This window comes from Pseudorasbora parva, chromosome 21 (assembly GCF_024679245.1).
Source record: "Pseudorasbora parva isolate DD20220531a chromosome 21, ASM2467924v1, whole genome shotgun sequence".
In the NCBI taxonomy this organism is placed as follows: Eukaryota; Metazoa; Chordata; class Actinopteri; order Cypriniformes; family Gobionidae; genus Pseudorasbora; species Pseudorasbora parva.
The window spans coordinates 25,181,854-25,208,264 of NC_090192.1; the positions used below are offsets into that span (position 1 = coordinate 25,181,854).

At 37.2% G+C, this 26,411-nt stretch overlaps 1 protein-coding gene across 1 annotated transcript; it reads left to right on the top strand.

The window, feature by feature from the left end:
- Nucleotides 1-2,754: 2,754 nt before the first annotated feature.
- Nucleotides 2,755-25,055, top strand: glud1b (glutamate dehydrogenase 1b). Its single transcript, XM_067430683.1, has 13 exons — nucleotides 2,755-3,324; nucleotides 10,380-10,460; nucleotides 10,638-10,693; nucleotides 11,872-11,935; nucleotides 15,243-15,337; nucleotides 19,035-19,214; nucleotides 20,800-20,937; nucleotides 21,046-21,183; nucleotides 21,283-21,363; nucleotides 21,446-21,569; nucleotides 22,296-22,387; nucleotides 23,656-23,718; nucleotides 24,083-25,055. Exons 1-13 carry the CDS (start codon nucleotides 2,928-2,930, stop codon nucleotides 24,200-24,202), a joined length of 1,629 nt encoding a protein of 542 aa, XP_067286784.1. The 5' UTR covers nucleotides 2,755-2,927; the 3' UTR covers nucleotides 24,203-25,055.
- Nucleotides 25,056-26,411: the final 1,356 nt, after the last annotated feature.

Sequence of the window (26,411 nt, forward strand, 5' to 3'; positions counted from 1 at the left end):
CTTCCCATCAATTTTAACCATCTTCCCTGTCCCTGCTGAAGAAAAGCAGGCCCAAACCATGATGCTGCCACCACCATGTTTGACAGTGGGGATGGTGTGTTCAGGGTGATGAGCTGTGTTGCTTGTAGGCCAAACATAACGTTTTGCATTGTTGCCAAAAAGTTCATATTTGGTTTCATCTGACCAGAGCACCTTCTTCCACATGTTTGGTGTGTCTTCCAGGTGGCTTGTGGCAAACTTTAAACAATACTTTTTATGGATATCTTTAAGAAATGGCTTTCTTCTTGCCACTCTTCCATAAAGGCCAGATTTGTGCAGTATACGACTGATTGTTGTCCTATGGAGAGAGTCTCCCACCTCAGCTGTAGATCTCTGCAGTTCATCCAGAGTGATCATGGGCCTCTTGGCTGCATCTGTGATCAGTCTTCTCCTTGTATGAGCTGAAAGTTTAGAGGGACGGCCAGGTCTTGGTAGATTTGCAGTGGTCTGATACTCTTTCCATTTCAATATTATCGCTTGCACAGTGCTCCTTGGGATGTTTAAAGCTTGGGAAATCTTTTTGTATCCAAATCCGGCTTTAAACTTCTCCACAACAGTATCTCGGACCTGCCTGGTGTGTTCCTTGTTCTTCATGATGCTCTCTGCGCTTTAAACGGACCTCTGAGACTATCACAGTGCAGGTGCATTTATACAGAGACTTGATTACACACAGGTGGATTCTATTCATCATCATTAGTCATTTAGGTCAACATTGGATCATTCAAAGATCCTCACTGAACTTCTGGAGAGAGTTTGCTGCACTGAAAGTAAAGGGGCCGAATAATTTTGCACGGCCATTTTTTCCGTTTTTGATTTGTTAGAAAAGTTTGAATTATCCAATAAATTTCATTCCACTTAATGATTGTGACCCACTTGTTGTTGATTCTTCACAAAAAATTACGGTTTCATATCATTATGTTTGGAGCCTGAAATGTGGCAAAAGGTCACAAAGTTCAAGGGGGCCGAATATTTTCGCAAGGCACTGTATCAGCATCATTGTGATTGAGCCCATTATTATATCACTGCAGTGCATTGGCGTTTAGAAACTCATAACATGTAGTACTAGTTCTTTCTTCCATATCTTTACAACTCTTCACCACTCCACAGATAATAGCTGCGAATGAGAGTGCTGATTATTGCCTAGCGTCTCTTTCTCTTTCTGTTATCTTCTCTTATCCTGTTTGACTCTACTGATCAGAGCATTTAACTGTCCCTTGACAATAGATCTACTCATCATTGTGGCAATCGTTGTAGCATAAAACCTGACAAACTGACCCTTCGGTCAAACATTATAAACTATCAAGATTTTCATTCATAAGCTTCTAATGTAGATTTTTGTTTTACTGTACCAAAACACTTTGATTTATTTTAAGGCAGTGAAGAACAAAGCAACTGCAATAAAAACAAATCACACTGTAAAGGGGATACAAATAAAAAGCCATTTTTTGCAGGATGTTGGGATTGGGACTCACACACTGGTGGCTACATAAACACTAGCCATGACGATAGTCTGTGCTTTTCTCAGATGACGAATACTCAGCAAAAAGCTTGTTAATATTTGCTTATTTTCTTAACCAAACTTGGGGCCAATTTGTACCAGGTTCCATGGGGATCAATCGTAATCTTATCTTCTGTGCAGAGTCCATTGGGGTAATGTGAGCTCAGTGTAAAGGTTAGACTGTCGTGAATTCAGTATCAGCACAACGCTTCCCCCATATTGTCCATTGTAGGTTGTATGGCTAAAGACTATCTGAGTACATAGTGATTAGGTACTTCAGATAAGATGAATGAATAGTGAAAAACAAAAATAAATCAGCCGTTAGTTGGTTAGAAAAACCGACTTGCTGCTTCAGCTGGTAAATATGGGAGTGAGGAGGAGGGGTTTGTTTTTGAGAAAGATGATTAACAGAACAGGAAGTATTTGGTTTATTAGAGTGTGTCATAAAATATCTCTCTGATTAAAATTTAATAAACTTTATTGACCATATTCATCTTCGGTTGTTTGATTCGGTTGTCTCATTGATTTAGTAATGACCTTGTGGACTGTTGTGACAGATTCCAGGGACAAAGGGAAAGACTTTGATTTGCTTTGTAGCTTTGCTATACTTTTACTGTATAAAGCAGTTTATTTATTTATATGTCACACAAATGACAATAATGTGCGCAAGTTTTATACATTTGCGTGTATGGTATAAAATGTAGGATATAATTTGTGAGTTTGTTTTTAACTAGACTATAAGCAAAATATAATGTAATTAAATTAGATTAACTGTTTCTTGCAAAAATATCATCAGATTACTAACAGGATTGTAGTAGAGTTCATCTGCATATTTTATATTATTATTATTATTTATTTTTTTTACCTCAGGATCAAAACATCTTACGTGAGATTTATTTTTCTTTTGTAACTTTTTTTGTGTGGACATATTACGTTTTTTTGTCTCCAACTATTTGCAATTGCAATTCATATAAAAATGATGCATTATTAGGCCTAATGTTTCTAAATGAAAATTAATTTCAGAAACATACGAAGGCATTTTAAAGTTGTTAAATGCGTAAACAATAGCAATACTAATGTCATAAATTAATGAATCGTATAGCTGATAGAATAAGAGTTTTAAAAGTAGCGCGAGCGTTTCCTCCTCCTTCCTGGCACGCAGTGACCTTCCGTCTGCTCGCGCGACTCCTCTAAACACGCCACTGCCTTTTAAAGCGCGAGACAGCATGAGCGCTGTCACTTTGACACTGAACGAGGCAGGCTCAGGAGCTTCCGTCGTCTCGTTCATTTACCCCCCTTTTCGTTTCCCCTTTTCACCACGTCGGTAACCATTTATCCTTTAATTTCTTCTTTTTCCATTGTACCTTAACTTTCAAAGCACCTTGTTGCCATGTACCGGTATTTTGGGGAGCTGCTGACTCGCGGAGCGGGTAACGCTCTGGCCTCGGGATGCATCGAGTCCGCTCTGCCGGCTTCCTCATCTTTGTTGAGGGTGCGTCACTACAGCGATGCCGCTGACAAGGAAGATGACCCGAACTTCTTTAGGATGGTGGAGGGCTTCTTCGATCGCGGCGCTGCTATCGTCGAAAACAAGCTGGTGGAGGACCTGAAGACCCGGGAGACGCCGGAGCAGAAAAGACACCGTGTGCGGGGGATCCTAAAGATCATCAAGCCCTGCAACCACGTCCTGAGCGTGTCCTTCCCCATCAAAAGAGACAACGGAGAATGGGAGGTTATCGAGGGTTATCGGGCACAACACAGCCAGCACAGAACTCCCTGCAAGGGAGGTAAAAGATATTCATATTTTTATGTATTATTCAGTAATAAGGCATAACAGATTAGCTTGCTTGTCATGTGTTTTCCGCGACAAGAGATTTCACAGCAGTTTCGGGTTGCAGGTGCAAACATTAATGCTGACAGTAGTTGACATAATGACTTGCAAACCTATTGTTTTTTGTATTTTTTTGTTATTTTTATGTTTGCAAGATTTGAAACATTTGGCTAGATTAGACTAGTCCCTGAATAATAAATCACCTTGACACACCTTGCACCTGCACAGGTGTATAGCCTACATTACCTGAGGACAGAAGCCACAGTGTGGCAAAAACGTTTTCCCGAATTCCATTTTATTTCTCTCAAATTCTGTTCTGCATTTCAATGTTTATAGCTTTTAAATATATTAAAATAAGTTATTTTTCAAAATTATTCAATACAGAACATGACCTTATTATCTTAAACACAAAATTGCATAAAAAATAAAATAAAATAAATAAATCAAATATAGCATTTCACTTAATAAAGGTTTAGCAGAAGACAAAGGCCAGATCACAGCCTGATATTCAGTTCAACAGCACGGTATGTTCTCCTTAATAATGATAAGTTAACTGCATTACAGAAAATCTATTTGACATTACAATAACAATAGATTTTTGTCTTTATTTCCTAAATTTCACATGACCAGTTGAAATTGTTATTGATGGAAACATTCGAAAAATACCTTTGTGTTTTTATGTCAATATTAGTCAATAATTTATAATTAAACTTTGCATTCCAGATTACGTAAAATGGGGAAATCATCTGGCCCTAGCAAGACCATCAGGCTTTGGTGTTTCTTTGTTACTTTTTGTGTTTTGATATCTGCAGTTGTTGTTTGCCCTCAGAATTACACCCTGACATGCTTATACTGTAGAACATTAATGTGAACAGCCCAGTTTCTGCTGTTTATACTAACTTGCAACTGATTTTACCCTCATGTTAAACTAAGGAAACAAGTTGTTTCAAGTCAACTGTTTGTTATCATTACACAAAGGATCATTAATGTAATCCAGTTAGGTTAATACACATTTACCTGGGTCCTAATTGATAATGAGGAGGTTTTTAATGAAAGTAAGGCTGTGAGTGATAGACACACATCTCTTCAGTATAGGTTGTATTGCGTTTTTGTATTGTTCTGCTGACGAAACACTGACACATGTCTTTCCAAGAAAGCTGACAACGTGAGCTGCGGAAAATAACTTATCTATGAGCTTTATACAGCTTTTATTTACACAGTGGATGCCACTGAATTGAAAACACGGTTAGTCTATCCTTCCCAGCCTCACTTTCATACCTGTCATGCCGTCGCTCTGAATAAGGTCTATACTCCAATGGAAGGGGTTTACGCTCCTGGTGAGCACATTGTAAATCATGTGAGGCCTACAGAATCACGTTCATTCTTAACAGCAGTTGTTAAGGAGTAGTGGTCAATCAAGAGATTGAGGCCATACATAGTGGGGAGGGGGAGATGTCATCATGGCACTGCATTGTGGGTGATTTGTGGGCTGACGTATCGTGAGAGAGAGTTGTAAGGGTGGATATGGGGGTAGGGCTCAGGCGCTCTGACTCGTCATCTGCGTGACAGGGTCGCCATTTACACACTGTTTGGAGACCATAACTCACCAGTGTGTATTTGTTCTCATGTTAATGCATGTAAGTTAAGGGATATTAATACGACTGCATTCATGCAACGTTATGAAAGGGTCTGTTTGACTAAAAAATCTTCTGCAGTGTGTGGAAAGCATTGTTCGCTCTTTTCTCTTGTTTTTCTATGTCTTGTAGTGAGTCCGTAATAATCCTTAAAGGCAACAGCTTCCCAATCCGAAAGATATTGATTTCCTTTTTCCGGGTCTGTTTTCAAACCTCAAATAAAGATTCGAACGGTTATGAACCAGTCTATTGATTCCGAATCATCAATCAATAAGCTGATTCATAACCGTTCGAATCTTTATTTGAGGTTTGAAAACAGACCCGGAAGAGAAGACAATGCTGAATAAAGTTTATTTTTTGTTATTTTCGATGCTTCAAGAGATTCTAATTAACTAACTGATGTCACATATGGACTTCTTTGATGATGTTTTTTTATTCCCTTTCTGGACATGGCCAGTATAGTGTGCATACACTTGCATACGCTCTCAGACTAAATATAAAATATCTTAAACTGTGTCTGAAGATGAACGGAGGTCTTACGGGTGTGGAACGACATTAGGGTGAGTCATTAATGACATAAATTTCATTTTTGGGTGAACTAACCCTTTAAAGTTGGCATGACTATTATCATAACTATTTTTTCACTGTAAACCCAAATAAGCTGTCAAAACTCAAAAATTAAGGTAATCGGTCACATCAAATTTAAGTAAAATAAAAGTTGAAGCTGCAGTCTGTAAATTATTTATGTTTTTGGTTAAAATCTTTCCAAAATCTATTTTTGAGCAAGTACAAAACAAGCCAGTGTTTTTGAAACCACCAACCTTAGCACGATTCATAACAGTAATCTTGTTATATTGTGTTATAAGTAGAGTGGTATGGTGGATTTCCACAGGAAGTTCAAGCATGTCTTTGCGTCATTATGTCACATCTGTATACATAAAGAAAGAGTAGTAACTAGTAGTAGTAACGCATGTGAGGAGCATAACTGCATTATCTTCAGCAGATCATTTATAGCCTTTTATCACAGCAGCTGGAGTAATTAAACGAATCATTTTCGATGGTGGATTGTAATCAAGAAAGGCCAAAATGACAATCATCAGTGACAACTGGAGATTCACCCATAGTCAAAAGCAAAAGATTAGACTGGATCGAAATTTTAAATATACAGGTTACGCTAATAAACACTACATACACATAGTCACGCAATGCTAATTCTGTTAACATTTAACTATTTGAGAACAAAAAATAATAATAATTTGCACAATTTGATGTTATATGAGCGATCGTTAAATTAAATCACAGTTGTAGCACGATTTATTGTAATGGTTTGTTTTCCAGAAGTGCCAGACAGTTGTTCAGTTACAATTTTTCAGTGAAATATCCACACCGGTACTGTGTCTGACAGCAAGCCGAACATACTCCTCAAAACATTAGATTCCTCCGCACTGAGGAGCTGCGCCAACGCACAACTTGCGTACAGATGATAACCCTGCAAATAACTGCAATTGCTGGCTTCAAACAGATATGGCAAAACTTGCTCATGCTCCACTCTTTACCATGATGGTACCAACCCCCAACAAAAACAAAACAAAACAAACACATAACAAAAAATCTTCTAAATTAGCACAGCAGAACATTGAACACTACGAATTCTCCCACTTAACACTAATATTGCAAAAAAACAAAAACAAATAACGCTTAATTTCAGCCTTTGAGTGTTGACAAAACATGCTAGGAAATATAAATCCCTGCACAGTTAAATTTGAAAAATGTTGACTTAAATTTAAGTTTGTCTAAATTGAACAAAAACCAATAAAACAATTCAGATTATGTAAAATGTGTCAGTTTTGTAAACTCAAATGAAAGAGAAAGTTCTAAATACTTATACATCTTAATTTGATTGAAATAATGTGTTTAATTTAAGTTGGCTTTACTCAAACCAATCAATAATTTTGAGCGTTAGGGTTTACAGCGTGTTGTAGTTCTTATTGTAAGGAATTAATGTTTGTGAATTATAACAATTTTAACAATTATTTGTTTTCTTTTTACTTTTTTATATTTAATTGTGACCTTTGTTTTACCTGTTGTTTAACAACAATAATCAAAATGTCATTACTGGATCTTCCAGTGAAAATGGCAGACTTTTCTCTGGTAACATATGCCGGACTTCTCAAATCATTTTTACCCATTTGAGTGCAATGCCCACATCTCAAAATCTAAACAATGCTTACTGCATAATATATGTATATCATGACATCACAATTATAATGAATCATCTCAGCACAACCTTTTGATTCATCATTTTCTCTTCACAAACCAATGGCGATAGCAAATGTATAACATTTTTGAATGTCATTCTACAAATCTTGCATTTGGTGAAAGGTTCCCCATCTACATCATGGCAGGCGCAAAATGGAGCACCTTGGGTAAATCATGATGAATCTGAACCAGTCAATCAGAAACACTCTCTGCTCGTGAATCATTTTGCATATTCAGGTGGTTTGTAGTTAAACTTTGCAAATGACAGAAGTAGGCAAAACGGTCAACATCAGTTGCAGCAATTTTAATCATTCATGTGATGCAGACTCTTGATCTCGCTGGCTCAATGACTATCACCGACAAAAATGCTGTGATTGCCATTATCTATGTACAATAAGCAAGATTAGGTACACATTACAAAGTACAAGAGCAATTCAGCTAATGCACCGTGAGCTAATGGCTGTGCATTTCAACATCTGTTTCATCAGCCAAAGTCATGCACGTGAACGTTAGAATCACTAGATCAGCAGAAATGTTTTGGCCGCATGTCCTTTATAGAAAAGATTAATGGGGGATAGGGATGGTGTGAGTCAGACTTGTTCAGAAAATGCACATCCTGTTTATTATAAAGCACATTTGGCTTGAGCAGTCAAAGGAGATGTTGGAAAGGTCTCACTTTATTTTCTTTCTCTCGTTCGTTGGATGCAGTAGGTGATCTGTGCTGAGTCATTCCTCCATTCAAGAGCCCCTGCCAGCTCTCTCATACCGTTTCCCCTCCCCTCTCTTTGTAGGCCATTTCAGCTATAGCGGAAAAAACACATCTGTTCAGCCGGTGAGCTTTTAAATGCAGACAAAGCGACGCCAAGAGAGGCTGATTTTTTTTTTTTCAGCAATAAAAAAACATAAAGTTTGGTGGTTTGGTTCCATATATTTTGGCCTGTATGCAGCAGCTTTCTCATTAGTATTATGAAAATGAAATACGATCAAACATTATAGCACATAATTTTACTCATTTGTGCCAGGCGTCCTCCTCTGCATTTACAGAAACATTGTGACCAAATTAGTCATTCAGTATACCTAATTATTCACAATTAGTCTCATTTTCTACTGCTTCTGCAGAATGGCAGTGTGTCATTTATGTTAATTGTAAAAGAGATTTGATGCATCTGCCTGGCTGTGTGACAGTGTGTGCCAGAGACGGACACACTCTTTCACACAGTCAATCAAGATTTATGATGCACCCTGATTCAGTACACACACACACACACACACACACACACATACACACACACACACACACAGAGGACTCCCCCAGCACACATGACATTCAGATATACTTTACTTCCCCGGGTCAGACAGAACATTATGTACTTTTAGGTTTATATCCCTTATATCTTGTGTATATTATGATAGTTTGTAGTTTGTACTGTCCTTTTGTACAACCTGGAAATATAAGAACATTCTAAAATTGCATTACATTATGTTTACTTTATTATTAATAATATTAATGCAGTCTTATTTAGCAACCATGGATAAATGGAAATGCATTGGTCCAATGGAACACGCATGCATTATTAAGGTGTGGTTGCATTAGCAAAATGGAACATTTTATTGAAATTTTGCATCCAAAAGCAGGTACATTGTCGATTGTCAACAGCATAAACAGAAACAGAAGTCCCTTTCAAACCAAGTAGCTTTCTGCGTGGGTGTAATCTGTATGGGAAACTTTTTGCCCTCACGTTATAAACTTCATATAGGAATTACTGGATTTCGACAATTTGTTTTACAACACAGTGTGCATGTATTTAAATGTGTCCATTTGATTATACAGATGATATCACTTTTTTCACATTATCACATTATCACTTACCAAGTGATAATGAAAATCTACTTGCGAACTTAAAGGGTTAGTTCACCGAAAAATGAAATTGATGTCATTAATGACTCACCCTAATGTCGTTCCACACCCGAAGACCTCCGTTCATCATTGGAACACAGTTTAAGATATTTTATATGATTCAGGTCGCCAATGTCATGTGATTTCAGCAGTTCGGATCGCGCCAAACTGCTGAAATCACGTGACATTGGCGTCCCGAATCATTGATCGATTCACTGATTCATGAACGATTTGAATCTTTTTGGAGGAACACTGAAGAGAAGACAATGCTGAATAGTCATAGTTTTTGATTATTATTTTTTTGGACCAAAAGGTATTTTCAATGCTTCAAGAGATTCTAATCAACCAACTGATATCACATATGGACTGCTTTGATTATGTTTTTATTAGCTTTCTCGACATGGACAGTAAAGTGAGCATATGCTCTGGGACTAAAATATAAAATATCTTAAACTGTGTTCCGATGATGAACGGAGGTCTTACGGGTGTAGAACGACATTAGGGTGAGTCATTAATGACATCAATTTCATTTTTGGGTGAAGTAACCCTTTAATTCATTCATTGCTTTTTCAACTATTAACACTTTTTTTTTTTTTTTACCAGTATATTCATTGTTACATTATAGGACACATGGTTTGTTAAGGTAGTATTTGTGTCCTTTGAGGTCACGTGCATGCTGTTGCTGTATTTAGGAAACCAATATAAAGGTGCCAGAGTCTCTAGAAGGAAGTAATGGTAGCACCTGTCCTAATGGAGCGTGACTAGAGCACAGAAGTTGAGCTTTTTTTTTAGCTGCATAGCTGGAAAAGGTGACCTGTGTCCTTTAGAACATGAACTGGTGAACCCATGTAAAAGTCTCAAAATGGTCTAAGCTTGGTTTATTACTAAACTACATTGTTTGAAATGTAACTGGTCTTACATGCATTTTCTTGTCTAATTATATGCAATAAGTGAGCCATTCATTAAGTCTGACGACATCTTGTCGTATTCTGTCCTGTTTATCTTCAGCAATTCAGCATGAAGACACAGCTAGCAACACCGGCCAAGAGGCTGTATAGCTTCAGAGTGTCTGTTTGTTTAAGGCCATTGTGTGTGTTCATGGTGTTTGATCCTCATTAGTCGGTAGAGGAAAGATCTGCCGAGGCTTTAGTAACCAATTGACTCTTTGTAATGGCTGTGATTAAGTCCTGTTTCATGGCTCCTTTTGCTATTCTTTTTCAGGTATCCGATACAGCATGGATGTGTCCGTGGATGAGGTTAAAGCTTTGGCCTCTTTGATGACATACAAGTGTGCTGTTGTAGGTAAGCTTTGTTAGTTTTTTCCTCAACATCTAATTTGGGTGAATTTTCTTACTTGGATAAACTGCTGAATTGTTCTTTAGATAACTTTACTACACTCAAATGCATTGTTTTTCATAAGCTGTTGCATTATGTTTGTTCTAAAGCCTCTTATATTACACATAATTTGTCTTCTACTAGATGTGCCATTTGGCGGAGCTAAAGCTGGAGTGAAAATTAACCCCAGGAATTACTCTGTGAGTACCAACACGCATGTATAGACCCTGAGCACACAGACTCCAGAAATAACTCTTTATCGTGACTGTGGGCTGTGTTTGCTTTTTTCATGGGCTTGATGAAGTGGAAACAGATTTCATGCCATCAGTCCTCCTTTCTCTTTTAAAAGGGCCTAGCTTCCGGATTGGATGAAGTCTTAGATAATGAAGTCCACAATATAAAGATGTTTCAATGTGCATTTTTAGATCTGCGCTTTGTTGTTCTTTTTGTTTTCTTACTGAACCTTATTGCTTAAAGGAACACGCTACCATTTTTAGAAATAGGGCTTATTCAATTTCTTTCCTACATTTAGATATGTGGGCAAATTAATTTTTCTCTCAGTGCGTGCATTGTTTTAGTTTGGCAGGGTCGCCGCTAGCTTAGCTTAGCATGATGAATTGAATCCTATGTTGCCAGCTAGTATGTCCCGAGTAAAAGTGATCCACAAAAAAAAACACCTAATTCCTCCTTTTGGCCTGCGTATACACAACGAATACTAATAGCGATGCAGATTATGGCAGATATTGATGTAGCAATTTCCTAGGCAGATATTGACTAGGGACTATATAATGGGGAAGCACAGGCGAGCACTGCTACTTGGGTGCAGAGATATCATGGCTCTCATCCTCATGTCCTCTGGCTGTTGAGCGTTCCAATGTGTTGTGTGATATCTCTGCGCCCAAGTAGCAGAAGTACCTGTGTTTCCCCATAATATAGTCCCAAGTCAATATCTGCCTAGTCTTAATCTGCATCGCAATATGTACTCGTTGTAAATACGCAGGCGCAGGCCACAAGAAGTAATAAGGTATTTTTGTTTTTTTGATCACTTTTACTCGGGACATGCTAGCTGGCAACATAGGATTCCATTTATTATGCTAAGGTAAGCTAGCAGCTAGCACTGAGACAACTGCATTTGCCCACATATTTTAATTCAGCGTTAAAATGTTGGTGCAAATTACACATGTTCAGACACACATTAATTTAATTTAATTATAAAAAAAATATTATATATATATAATTTTGACAGGGCCAAGATGGCCCTGATGGACCTGACATATGTCATAATTAAAAATGTTAAAATGAATTGACTGATTTAACAAATAATTTAACAAATAATGATAAAGTTTTGATTTACTTTTTTTGTGTGTGTATTGTTCAGGATAACGAGTTGGAGAAAATCACAAGAAGATTTACCATTGAGCTGGCCAAAAAGGGGTTCATTGGTGAGTTTGATTCATTAAACAGCACAACTGTTTTTAACATTGATAGGAATAAGACTATAGTAATATGTTTCTTAAGCAGCAAATCAGCATTTTAGAATGATATTGTTAAATGATTATGTGACACTGAATACGGGAGTACTTGTAATTAGGGCCCGAGCACCAATAGTGGAGGACTATATTGGAATTGCTCAGCCTATTCTTTTTCTCCAAAATTATTTGAGGGCCTAAACATGCTTGAAAACTCTGCAAACGCATCAGAAGTGGTGAAAATGTACGTCTGATATGGGTTTCATAATTAGGTGTGGCAAAATGGCTTGATCGTGGCACCTACAAAATTTCATTTAAGCGCTGTTTGCGTATTTCATGTACAAGTATGAAATTCGGTAGACACATGTAACAGCCCAATACCTACAAAAAAAGTAATTGGGAGCAAAATCTGACACCCCAACGGGAGGCGATATTTTTGCCATTTTAAGGCTTGTTAAGCTTAAGGCCGTGTGTCCACCAAAGCCTTTTTTAATGCAGCTGGCTGGCGTTTCAATTGTTTTCAATGGGAGCTCTGCATTTTTGGAGTGCTGGACAAGTATTTCAAGTTGTTTGCTGGTCGCCAAGAGTTGAAGAATGTTCAACTTTGAGTAAAATGCAGCACTCATCACTGTCACTTTTCACAGTGGAAGAGGGGCGGGACAAATACAACTGCCACAGCGCGTGTACAACATCTAAAGATGACAACAAGTAATAATAACAGAACAAAAGGATTTAAAACAACAGCCACAGCAAATACTTTACATTGTATCTGCAATTTTTATATAGAATCAATAAAGAAACCAACTACCTGTGAAATTAGTAACACTTAGAAACACAGATTTTCCGTATCATAACAAGCAAAGAGTCTCAGCTGAATTAAAAAAAAACCACTGCCTGCCAAAACGCTCTCAAGCGCTCACAGCGAGGCGTTTTCAGCTGGCTAAAAACACTGGTGGACACACGGCCCAACTCCAAGTCTTCCAGAGTCGCGGCCAAAGACGATTCGAAAGACCGCCGTTCGCCAGCCTTGTTGTTTACAAGTAGCACGCAGAACCTCCGCAACTCGGCTGTCATTATGTTTAGCCTGTCCACCGACTCTATACACAGTGGCCCTCATTTATCAAAAGTGCGTACACCAAATTTCCAGCGTATACCTTGCGTACACCCAAACCCACGGTGACTTTGAGATTTTATCAATATGGACGTTGGCGTACGGCACGCTTAAACCCTACGCCAGCTCAGGAGGTGGTGTACGCACGTTTGAGTTAGTGCGAAAATGCGCAGAAAAACTATTCCTAACACCACAAAACACAGAATGTTGTTGTTGTGTTTTTTTACAGTGGGTCATATAGCTTATCTTGTCAGTGTTTATTTTTGTGCAACATGAACGTCAATGTTTAATTTGTGTGACTTTACCAAAGCGTTTGATTTGTAGGCATATGTATTCCTCCAGTCGCGAGCCTGTGCGCTTTATCTGACGTTTCAGGCCCGTCTGGCCCGGCAGCTCCCCACGGACTAGGACTAAAATAATTCAGACTGACAAAATAATAAAAATGACATTGTTCTTTTAAATAATAATAAAATCGACATTCTTCTTCGAAATAACAAGCGTCATTAAGAATAAAAAGCATAATAATAATAAGAAGAATCTTACAAATTGTCATGTAATTATTAATGTAAATGATGTACTCCACATCACATCATCATCATCATCATCATCACTATCGTACACCCCAATACATGTGCCGTGATACGAAATTAAATGCTAATTGTTTCAAAACGTGCTGTAAAATAATGCACTGTGATGGTAATTTATATCATCCAAACAGCTTTAAACTGCTGGAGTGCGCTTCTCAACCCCCACACTATTAACAGTACTCGTAATTTGGGTCCATATTTTGTTTTTGTAGGTGCCTTTTATCCCACTCTTTAAACTCCCAAATAAAACAATTTAGGTTTTTTTTCCACTTTCCTGGTGATCGGCTCGATGGGCATCATCTCAATCATCTCACTAGTCCTCAGGGCACTGATCAGGGGGAGTCAGCCCATTGACTGATGTCCTAGTCAGTGCCCTGACTAGTGGACTAGTAAGATGATTGAGGCGCGCCCGATCTCCACGTCGGAGAAGTTTCGCTTCTTTGCCGTCTTCCGTGTCTCCATGGCGCAAAATGAGGGCGTGGGGGAGGCGGAGACTTGAATATATAGGGGCGTGTTATTCTAATGACGATCGTTTTCAGCCACGGCATTTGTCAAGGGCAGGTATTGCGTACACCTGGATTGCAGAGGTACGCACAGCTTCATAAATCAGGCGATGAGTGGAGTGTAAGCATAATCTTACACCAACATATACACCAGTTTCTACGCAAGATTGATAAATGAGGGCCAATGTGATTGGCCTGACCAGAGTTTGGTTTTTCCCTATACTTGAGTCTATGGAGAGTTGCTTGACGACGCTGGCTGCAAATTAGAGATTTCTAGGCTAGACCTGAAGACATTACAGTTAAAGTGACAATTACAATTATTAACCAGTAGGAAGTGTGACACATCAAAATGATAATGCTATTTTTCTCCGATACCTGCCTAAATGCACGTCACCCACTATTCACTGTTTTCCCGAGACCCCCTTCATTGCTGCTTGCAGCTTTCTTTTCTTTTTTTGTCACAAATTATATTATAATATCTTACTGTTCTTAAAAAGAAGAAAAACATTTGAATAATAGTGTATTTATATTATTATAAACCGTACAACACTTAAAATATAGTTCTGTTTATAGTCTTTGCAAATACACTAGATCTGTCTGATATTACTGCATTGCAACAAATCTGGAGTTATCAGGAAATTCTCATTTAGTTATTAACTTCACTTCCCTGCTTTTTTAACCCGGAAGTGCTAGAGCTCCCTGTCGCTGTCGAAAAAGTTGTGTGCTTCCCTGCCCCCTCTGGTGCTGTTTTTGGAAATGTATTCCGGGTGCAAGGCTGTCTGCGTAGCTGTTTATCTGGATGCCTTCCTGTTTTTCCCGGCCAAAGCAACTGGCACTGGTGTGGGGGGAAGGGTGGTCCGCACTCACAGCGTCAGAGTGGGAACTGAAACTCCAGCAAAACAACACAAGCTGCCTACTCAGATCATTTGTTGCATTGCATCCCAAAAGATGTGCAAACAATCAAGCATTCATATTTAGGTACAGTTAGCGTAGCTCATGATGCTCACATGGTGCATTCATAACACAATTACAGCTGACGAGTTGTTGTGCTCTCTCCCTTCGTTATTTTTTCCATCCAGGACCCGGCATTGACGTACCCGCCCCTGACATGAGCACTGGTGAGAGGGAGATGTCCTGGATCGCTGACACCTATGCTAACACTATCGCCCACACTGTAAGCTACTGACCATGTCTTTGAACACCTTATCGAATTATTAACCACGCCATATACCCACAAAACTGTTTTTATCTTGCTATCACTCGTAGATTAAGGCCTAGCAAAAGGTTAAAAAGCATATCCCATAAGGGATATTTGAGCAATAAGTACAAAAACAATATTTCACAGAGATCTTCTTTAAGAAGTGAACCTTACACCCTTTGTTTGTCTATCTTTGATAGTGTTATGCTATCTATACGAGACCTTTAATTATTACCTTCGTGCCCTAATAAATGGATAAGTCACAGATTTATTTACACAGACAATAGCAAACAGTTTCCTTTCTTATTATATATGTGCATATTTTTCTCCTTTTGATGTGATTTTGGATGACAGCTGGTTGGAGTATAAAGATGCCTGAAGCAGAAATTTCAAAAAAGGCCACACAGTACAGATTTTCACTCGGTCTCAGTATTTGCTTTGGTGCTTGTGGCCAGGGTTATTTCTCCTAGAGGGCTCTTACATCATCCCCTAATGCAGTACTAGCAATATCACCATGGCAACAAAAGAATGGTCATGTCTTGTTCTGTTTTTTACTTTTAAATGGGAGGTTAATGACTGTGTTAAACAATATCCAGCTTTGCTAATCCCGCAAAGACATGGAAATGGTCTTTGGATGCAAGGTTTTTTCCAAGTCAGGCTGGAGAAGGCAAGAGTCCAGCCACATCCAAGCACAATGGCACCCTGGAAACAACTTGACCTAAGAATACAGCATTTTATGTAACATTACCGTTTCAGTAAACTTAATGTTAGATGAGAGATGTGCTACAAGCACAGAAAAATATTGAGACCCTATCTGTATCTATAGATGTATATATAATAATTATCTAATAAAAATCTGTTGTTAAAGTTAATTAAAAAAAATTATATTAAATAATAATAATTATTAATAATTTCCACATAATGGCTCATAAAAATAAATGGCTTTAAATATTAATTAAATTACATTTTATTTAAATATCTATTCTATTTTCTATCTAAAAAAAATCAATAAAGATTAAAATTAGTTGTTTTAAATCCTACAAAAATAAGTGAATTTAGGTATTTGTATTTTTTAGGTATTTTTATGTGAATTTAGGTATTTTTTAGTATGAAAAATGAATATTCATTTTGAGATTTGCTAAAGATTACTCTGTACAGTGTTTTAAAAATCCACTTTAAATTGAGCATTAGATGCCAAACATGTTTTATTTTGCTATTATTTGTTATTTATTTAATTATATTATTTCGAATGAGCTTTTTAATTGTAATATTTTTCATTTTAATTTAAGTTTGTACTTTTTATGTGCTCACTTTATTTTATTTTTTATTTCTATTTAGCTTTAATTTTTTATTTTCGTTTTAGTAGTAATTTTAGTACTTACATTTTTCATCTAGCATTTGTATTTCAGCTTTATTTAATTAAATGAATTTTAATTTTAATAGTTAAGCTAGATATTAACTAGATATAAAACATATCTAGTTTAATGTTTTTACAGAAAACTTTTTTTCCGCATGCAGATGACAATGTTCCCTGTTCACACGCTGTATAATACATTCCAAGCAATAGTTGGCGTTCACTTTATAAAGTGTGCTGCACAAGTCCTGAAAAGTGAAGCCAAAGAATTCCAATCGCCCTCTGGTGGCTGGCTGGCTGTAGTATAGGTCATAAACCCTGTCCTCTCCATGTCATTGAATGGAAGCAAACTGATAAATCCAATTACACTTCACATTTTTTTATTTTTACCAATGATTGTTTTTGTCATTTTGGGTAGTTTTTATTATGCAAATGTATGTTCAATTGTTTTGTTTCAAGTTTGGTTTTAGTTAGTTATTTGATGCTATAAAAATGTTGTGAAACTTCATGATTGACAGCTGTGTTTGCGATTAAGTAGACGGGACCTTAATTACCCAGGCTCCACTTCAGGATCACTTCTCTGCACACTCAGGCTCCAAGTGATGTAATTGGCAACAACTATTACTGGAATGATTTGGCTTAGTTTTTCTACAGTGGAAGGCAGTGGAGATGCGCTCTCTAAAATAAATATAGTCTATGGACTGAACACTTCATTTGCATGTGCATGAAATCACTTTTCATAAATTCACGTTTTTGTACATGGAGATGATAATGGTATTGTCAACTTGTACTTTGAAACCCATTTTCAAAAGTTTGCATGCCCCTAAAATGCTGTTGTTGTGTAAAGAACTGCCAAAACGCATAAAAAGCCCCCAAAACAACACTGGTCTAAATGTAAAAATTGGTGAATTGAGCATGAACAGTGAAATATCCAGTAAAAGCAATTTCTGGAAAATTAAAAATGGTCTCACTAATAAAAATTGCCTGGTCCAAAGCTGAAGTTTCAGACACAAGGGAAACTGCAATAACCTTGATGCATCGCTTCCTGTACTCCTGAGTTGTAAGTCGTTTTGGATAAAAGCTTCAGCAGCTAAATGCATAAATGTAAATGTAAATCGCTCTAATCACATTAATACTGCAGTCTCAGCAGATTTGTGCACAGCGGCAGTTGAGGGAAACGTTAAATAAACTTTGACTCGGACGTGCAAATCATCTTGATGGAATGTTGAGCAGTAATGAGATTCTTTGATTTCTCCTCTCAGCCTTTCAGATGTTTGATTATTATGATGCATATGATATGATCGTAAATGCGTTTTTTTGTTTTTGTTTTTTAAATCTTTTTTTTTTTTTTTTTTATCTATGTGTACACTTGCTTGGAGGTTATTTAGGTCGTTTTATATTGTTGTCCGTCCCCTGCAGTAACCTCTGCCCTGGTCTACTGGCTGTTGTGCGTCATCTGTGAGTTATAGGCCAGGTCTTCTATATCGTTGCCGTTTCTTCATTCAATGACATGGATAGGGCTACAGTAACTGCCCTTGGGGATGCTTAGAAGCTGCGTTTGGTGTGTGACCCCTCTCTCACATACCCTTCCGACAGCATGTGAACCCTTCACATCATTTTAAGAACTCTGGATTGTTGGTGTATCACATTCCCTGCTTGTCCTCGTCCTACCCATTGAACAGCCCTGACTGGTGATTTTAGATGAGGAACAGATGACCACTGTTGGCTGTACTGAGTACTGAGTTGAAAACCAAGAACTGTGCTTTTTTTTTTTCGGAACTGGTAAAAATACTGAAACTGAAGGTCTTTTTATATTCAGTTACATTTAATGGGTCTGCATTAATGTGTACACTAAATAGTAATGTTTAATGGACTTGCAAAAATGAGTATATATCTGAGTATATTGTGTGTGTGTGTGTGTGTGTGTGTGTGTGTGTGTGTGTGTGTGTGTGTGTGTGTGTGTGTATTTGTGTGTGTGTGGTGTGTGTATTTTTATATAAACTGGTCCTTCTCAAAAAATTAGCATATGTGATAAAAGGTAATTTTTTTCTATAATTTAATGATAAAAATTAAACTTTCATATATTTTAGATTCATTGCACACCAACTGAAATATTTCAGGTCTTTTATTGTTTTAATACTGATGATTTTGGCATACAGCTCATGAAAACCCAAAATTCCTATCTCAAAAAATTAGCATATCATGAAAAGGTTATTTTCGATTAATCGATTTGTTTTTTGTTTATAAGTTTTGGTTAACTGTGTGGCTGTGCTAGAAAGCATAACGCGCTAATAATTGTTTCTGTTCTGTTTTCTGTAGGATATCAATGCTCACGCCTGTGTGACAGGTAAACCCATTAGCCAGGGTGGCATCCATGGCAGAATCTCAGCCACTGGTCGTGGAGTCTTCCATGGCATTGAGAACTTCATCAATGAAGCCTCCTTCATGAGCAAACTGGGTCTGACCCCTGGATTTGCTGACAAAACCTTTATTATTCAGGTACATACATAGAGGGCCATTTGAAGAGATTGAACTGACTGTAACTAGTTTTCTGACTATATTTTAATAATTGGAATATAGTTTTTATATACAATAAAACCTCACTGGTGGAGTAAAATCAAATCTAATTTCTTATAACCAGGAACTGTCAAGCTCATGACTGATGTCACCTAAAATGTAGCTTACTTCTTGACTTCAGAAGCCTTTTAATATTGTGCACAAATCATTTTTTTTTATTTTAGGAACATGACTACCACTGATCAAAAATATTTCATTTTATGGGAAAAGTATTGTTAAAAACTATACAAACCTCCTTTTGTGTAGCACTTGTTGAACCAGTTGTTACAACACAAGGGTGTGAAAATGATAACAGAATTAACATTTTGGGGTAAAATAATACAGTGACAGCATAATATGCTGACTAAATATCAGTTTTACACAAAAAGGGAAGAGTCAGTCATATGTCAGCATATAGTACATCTCAGTTCCTTTGAAATCATGTGCCGAATCCCATAGCAGATACAGCGCGCATCACTTCTCCTTTTCTGCTGTGAAATCTGTTGACTTTACTATGAACTTGCAGGATTAAGATTTTGAGCCTTGCAAATAAAACCGAAAGTAGTTTTGTCGGAGTCTTTGGGTTCTGATGAATTTCAGTCTTAACTACAATGTGTTTGAAACTCCTAAAATCAATCTATGGAGCTCAGACTGCTGGGGGAGGGGATTCTCATCAGCTGTTGCTCTGGGATTACTGTCTCACGAAATTACATTTCTTTTTAAAGATTTACTGGCATGTGTAGCGAGAAGATGCTGTCACGTGTTATGGATTTAGAGCATAACAGAGAAGAGAAAGTCTAGTCATTAGTATGAAACAAAGCCTCAGGAGGGAGTCGATTACATAATTCTGTTGCACTAACTTGATATGACTGCTTCTCGTTTGTCATTTTATTGTTCAAGCAGCCAAACGCATGTAATTTTCAGCATTTTAAATCGGATTTGAGTTAGATCATTTTAAAACATTAAGAATTTATTAATTTAAATACGTTTTAGTCATCTTTAGCTCCTCTGGTTGAGAACCACCAATAGAGTGGTGCAGGGATGATGTCAAAACCTGGAAGACTAATTCCTTGAGATTTTCCTATGGGGTTTTATACATTTTAGTAAAATAAGATCTGCTGTAAATATAAATGTTTTACTCTAATGTAAATTACACACCTTATCTTGTTACTTATTTTTTAATTACACACTAAAAAACAAACTAAATTTAAGATTAATTAAAAAAAAACTGCTTCACAATTTGCATTCTCAATATTTGGTGTGTGTAGTTTACATCATAGAGCAAAGTAATCGTCAAGTTTACCACAGACCTTATTTTACTCATCAACTGAAAAACCTCAGGAAAATGAAGGGATCCAGTGGCAATTTAGTCTTCCGGGTTTTGACATCATCCCTGCCCCACTCTACTAAGAGCCAATAGAGCTAGTCTCTGCTAAATCATTCCACACGGGGGCACCACTTCCACACACACTAAAAAATGTGTTCACAGGATTGTGTTTTAATCACAATTTCTTGTCCTGTCATACAGGGTTTCGGTAATGTGGGTCTGCATTCCATGCGTTACCTTCACCGTTATGGTGCCAAATGTGTGGGAATTGCTGAGATCGACGGCAGCATCTGGAACCCCAACGGCATGGACCCCAAAGAGCTGGAGGACTACAAGCTGGTCGGTTAAGAGTCCATTTGCAATCTCTTTTCTGAAACCCTAGTGAGAATTTGCTCTTCTTTCTGTACTTCATCTGGTTTTTGAATATGTTTGTGCTTTTGTCTTTAGCAACATGGTACCATTGTGGGCTTCCCCAACGCTCAGCCTTATGAGGGAAACATTCTGGAAGCTCAGTGTGATATCCTTATCCCTGCGGCTGGAGAGAAACAGCTTACCAGGAAGAATGCTCACAATATCAAAGCTAAGGTCTGACATCAACATCATCATTCAGTTGAGCTCAATATATTTAAATTCCCTCTTTACCCATGCTGAATATATATAAATGTGATCTTTTTATGGATTTAGATTATTGCTGAGGGTGCTAATGGTCCCACTACACCTGATGCTGACAAGATATTCCTAGAGAAGAATGTCATGGTCATTCCAGTAAGAGAAATTTGTTATATTCTCTCAATTTGTCATGCTTCAGGAAAATTGAACTATTAATAATTTATTTCTTGACGTGCAGGACATGTACCTGAACGCTGGAGGTGTCACAGTCTCCTATTTTGAGTGGCTGAAAAACCTGAACCATGTCAGCTATGGTCGCCTGACCTTCAAGTATGAGAGGGACTCCAACTACCACCTGCTGAGTATGTTTATATTTCCTCCAGCTGCCCTACAGCATCCTATCGGCCTCAGTCGTATAAAGAATAGTAGAATAAATCAATGGAGCTTGCTGAACTTGCATCATGAATGCATCAGAGACATTTTTCAAAGCTATTGTCTGACAACATGCATCTTGATCTCTTCAGAATGTTCTCTTTAACTCCCTTCATGTTCTCGTTTTTTACCTCGTGATTCCCTTTCCTTGTATCACGCCCTCCCTTTTGGCACTTTTTTTTTGGCATGCACACAGACCTGCATGACATTGTTTCTTACAGTACAGTTTCCACTACTCCTGCTATTGTGATTTATGTGCACTGCTATATTCCCTGCTTGGCTTCTCTTTCTCTCCTTTATTATACCAATTAAGTTGGCAGTGGCACCCATATGTCAGAACCTTCAACAAAATAGCCATTGATGTCATTTGCAGTAATTAGATGGGATGGAACCCATTGTGAAGCTTCTTTTGAACAGATGTGTCAGTGTGGCTGTTAATATTACTGTCTGATTCCATAAATAAATAAAGGTATAAAAAAGACAAAATAAGACAAGTCATTGCAAAAGTAAAACAATTCAAATGTATTCTTTGTAATTTATAGTGACCATTTACATCCTTAAATTGTGCTTTTGTGCATTTTATCAGATGTCACTACAACCTCTGCTGAAGGGATTTTGAATAATGAGCAACGTGTTTATTTTTTTTCTTATTCCAGTGTCTGTGCAAGAAAGTCTTGAAAGAAAGTTTGGAAAGCAGGGCGGTCCCATCCCCATTGTCCCCACTGCTGATTTCCAGGCCCGCGTAGCTGTGAGTGTCTATGACGTTTACCTTTTTTGCCTTGTGTGCGTTTTTTTAAAATTTTTATTATGAATTGATTTATTTTATGAATCTTTTATTTATTCTTATATTAAATGTATTTATTTATTACATATTTGGCATAATTTCAAATCCATTTACTGAATTGTAGTAGTTGTATTACAATCTATTACTAATTGTAGTAGTAATTGTCTGATTTTTAAAGAATTTATTTTCAAATTATGGTGGAAAATAAGTATTTGGTCACCTACAAAAAAAACTAGATTTCTGGCTCTTACAGACCTGTAACTTCTTCTTTAAGAGGCTCAGGTGTCTCTCAACCTTTTAACTGGGAGAAGATGCACAATTGGTGGCTGACTAAATACTTATTTGCCCCACTCTGTGTGTGTGTGTATAAAATTAGTTATGGCTGTACAGTCGTTTTGGAGAAAACAGTGATGTTATCAGCTTATTTTAATTTATCATATAGCGACAATGTTGGCAGATCAGTATTATAGTTTATAGAATTAAATATAACCTAATTCATAAATTTTATTTGTATATTTAGTTGAATAACTTTGATCATAATTTTAGTGTCCCCAAATGAGCAAGCCAAGCCAAAGGCGACAGTGGCAAGGAACCAAAACTCCATCAGGGCATGATGGAGAAAAATAAACCTTGGGAGAAACCAGACTCAGTCGGGGTGCCAATTCTCCTCTGGCCTATTAACACACCGTGTATAATTATTATTCTTGCAACCTTATAGGTCAGAAATCATATTAGAACGGAATATTCAAAATTTCAGGGTATCACGCAAGAGACGGGTTTATTTAGGATTGCGCGTTGATTACACAAGAGTATGAATACTTGAAAGATCGGAGTTATTGTGCCGGAGACGGGTGCAATAACATATGTATTATATATATATACAATATATTTTACAATATAAATAATATTGTAATATATATACAATATAATTCAAATATACATTCATACATATACATACCCACCATGCTAAACATCATGTTAAGCTCAAGTTATCACTATGGTAGCTGATTTTGATTATTCCAGATATTTTCTGTCTGAATTGTTTTTAAAATCTGATTTCATCAATTACAAATTGACTGTGTGGCAGCCAGTCCTAAAGATTGGATTTAAAAACAAATTAAATTGATTGATGTGCCTTATGAACAAAGCCTCAGTGTTCTCTACAAGATCAGCAATTCTTAACCCTCATGTCATGTCTGGGCATTGATGTGATGTGTTTGTGTTTGACACAGGGCGCCTCTGAGAAGGATATTGTGCACTCTGGTCTTGCCTACACCATGGAGAGGTCAGCTAGGGTAAGTTTTCATTTAATGTTGTTGAAGAGTTTTGAAGGCCATTATACAGGCTGAAGCTGACGCCCATAGAACCACTCAGTCATACGGCCTGTAAAACAACACCAGGTAGAGCAGGAAACGCCCTTTACTCCAACTCGGCTGCTTTTTATAGTGTTGTGTTGTTGTGTAGTGGTTAAAATAAATTTTAATATTCCGCCCTGGCTTCAGGCATATTTTAGTATCGTGCGATGTGATTACCGTGCAAAGACAGCCACCTCGCCCATTGCACAGATGTTGTTAATGTTTACTGATGCTCTTTTCTGCTTTGTAAATGTGTTTTAATGTAGCCAGACCTGTATTCACGGTGTAATATTTTCCTTGGCAGCAAATTATGCGCACGGCAAACAAGTACAACCTGGGCTTGGATTTGAGGACGGCGGCTTACGTCAATGCCATCGAGAAGGTCTTCAAGGTGTACAGTGAGGCTGGCCTGACCTTTACATAAATGACCCACAATTCCCTTTTCAAAAAGAAGACAAAAGCATCCATAAACCTTTCGACTCCCCCTCCACAATCCTTTTAACGTAATAGAATTGACTTCACCCTAACCCCCATCTCCTCTATTATAACACTGTCATTTTCCCAAATCTCCGTCCTAATGAATTTGAGAACTATAAAGTGGTTTAATCTGTTCTGAGGCTGCAGGTTTCACTGCTTTGCTGCATATGATGCGGCCTCAAAACAAACTGGCACCAATTTTCCGGTTTTTCAAGTGTTTCTTGTTGCAACTTGTTTATTTTGTCCCTGATTTTTGTATTGATCAGTGTTAAACTAACGTGGTCCTTTTCAAATGCAGCTGATTTTAAATGTCGAGTTGTCAAACTGGCCTTGGCTTCCCCTCTCAAAATATCACTTAAACATATCACTGCGTTTCTGTCCTCGGTCATGTTGCGGTAGGTTTTATTTACTTTATTCTTATTGTTCAGTGTTGCAAACCATTATACATGGTTATTGCTACAGTAGAAGATGAAGAGCGTTAAAGATGCCTTACACCTGTGAACAGGAGTTTTATACTCAGAGAAATTGTCTTTTTCACCATAATTCATGTAATGCATCACACAAAGGGAAACCCATCCATGTTTTGGCCTATGATGTAATGATCTAGATCATATCTGACATTTCATACCCCATAGAGATTTTAAGAGATCTGCTAGTTGTAGCCTAGCGTGCGGCTAATATTAAACCTAGAGGGCCTGGGACACCAAGTTTCTCATCAAGCTTATCTTCACTCATATCTTGAACTATGTTTTGGACATTTATATTGCCTTTTTGTTGAGAATAAAACAAACTATAATTTATTTTTTGTTGTATTTTGTATTTATTTCTCTGTGTCGCCGAAATACTAACATTCCTACATTACAACATGAATGAATTATTCTTCACCATGTTATTCATTTTCACATTCCCATTAAATATCATAATATTTAAATATTAAATATTTAAATATAAAAAAAAATATTTTATAAAAATTCCAATATTTTAAGGGAAATTAACTGGAATTTAGACTTGTGAAATTATTAGGATATTTAGGATTATTAGGATTTGGTTGTAGCCACTATTGCTAAGTAGCTGGCAAATATTTAAGGCATTACTTGTGAATTTTTATTGACATGCGTTATCAACTTATATTGGTGTGTTCAAGTGCTGGCTGATGTGAATGTTCTGTAAACTGAATCATTATATATTTTTTTATTGGTTCAATACTATTGTTAGTGTGCAATATAGCTAGTTTTATAATAATAGTTAATATTCTATATAATTAACAAAATAATTTATTTCAACAAAATTGTGGTAATCCCATTTTTTTCATGTGTATATTAACCCTATATTAACTCTTTTTAAGATTATTTTGTATTACTTTATAAGGCTAAAATTGAAATCCATTTTCATGCAGTGATTTTATTTTTAAATTATTTAACTGTCCTCGTATGTGGACAGCAGGTAACAGAGGTGTAAAACTATATCAGCCCAGCTTTTAAAAACATGTTGTAGGAACTATAACGGTAGTTACATATATGTAGAAACCTAGTAGAAGTATGGTTTGGGCTGTGCTGGCACTCTTTATCACGGCTTTCCCTGTCACTTCCACTGTCCTCTGGGTTATTCTCTATTATTCTGTACCGAGTGCTTGACCTATGCTGTCCCTGTTTGGAAGGCAAAATGCTAATTTGTCTCAGTATGTATGTGTAAAGTTGTCATTTAATGCCATTATATGCAATTTTGACGTCTTTGCAAAAATTGAACAGATATACTAGCAGCTTACAGTAATCAGACTTCACAGAGTCCACATAAGCAAACATGGCCAAAGCTTCAAAAATAATAAGTTGGACATTTGATGCATTTCTGTGCCAAATTGAACACTTCCGGTTTCTCACAAGTTTCGGAAAGTTTTTTTTCTGAGTATGGGCCAATGTGACGTCAACAAGGGCGGAATTCCCTTGTATGGGCACCTCTTGGCTTGCACACGTCGACCAGAGCGAGAGAGTAAAAGCATGCCTATCAACACGCTTTGCACGACTTTAGAGAAGTCTACTAGACTGGGTTCGCCCAGCCCGATCTGCTGGCGTTTTGATTTCGCCCTGCAGCTTAGGCTGGAAACCTGTGCATACTTTTATCCTGATTCTGTTAAAAATTTGCAGGGACCAATCACAAAC

Excerpts from the sequence above, each read along its gene's own strand:
- glud1b (XM_067430683.1), top strand. The coding sequence starts at position 2,928 with ATGTACCGGTATTTTGGGGAGCTGCTGACTCGCGGAGCGGGTAACGCT. Across the intron at positions 11,936-15,242 it reads GGCCAAAAAGGGGTTCATTG|GACCCGGCATTGACGTACCC; the intron begins GTGAGTTTGATT and ends TTTTCCATCCAG. Across the intron at positions 19,215-20,799 it reads ACAAAACCTTTATTATTCAG|GGTTTCGGTAATGTGGGTCT; the intron begins GTACATACATAG and ends CCTGTCATACAG.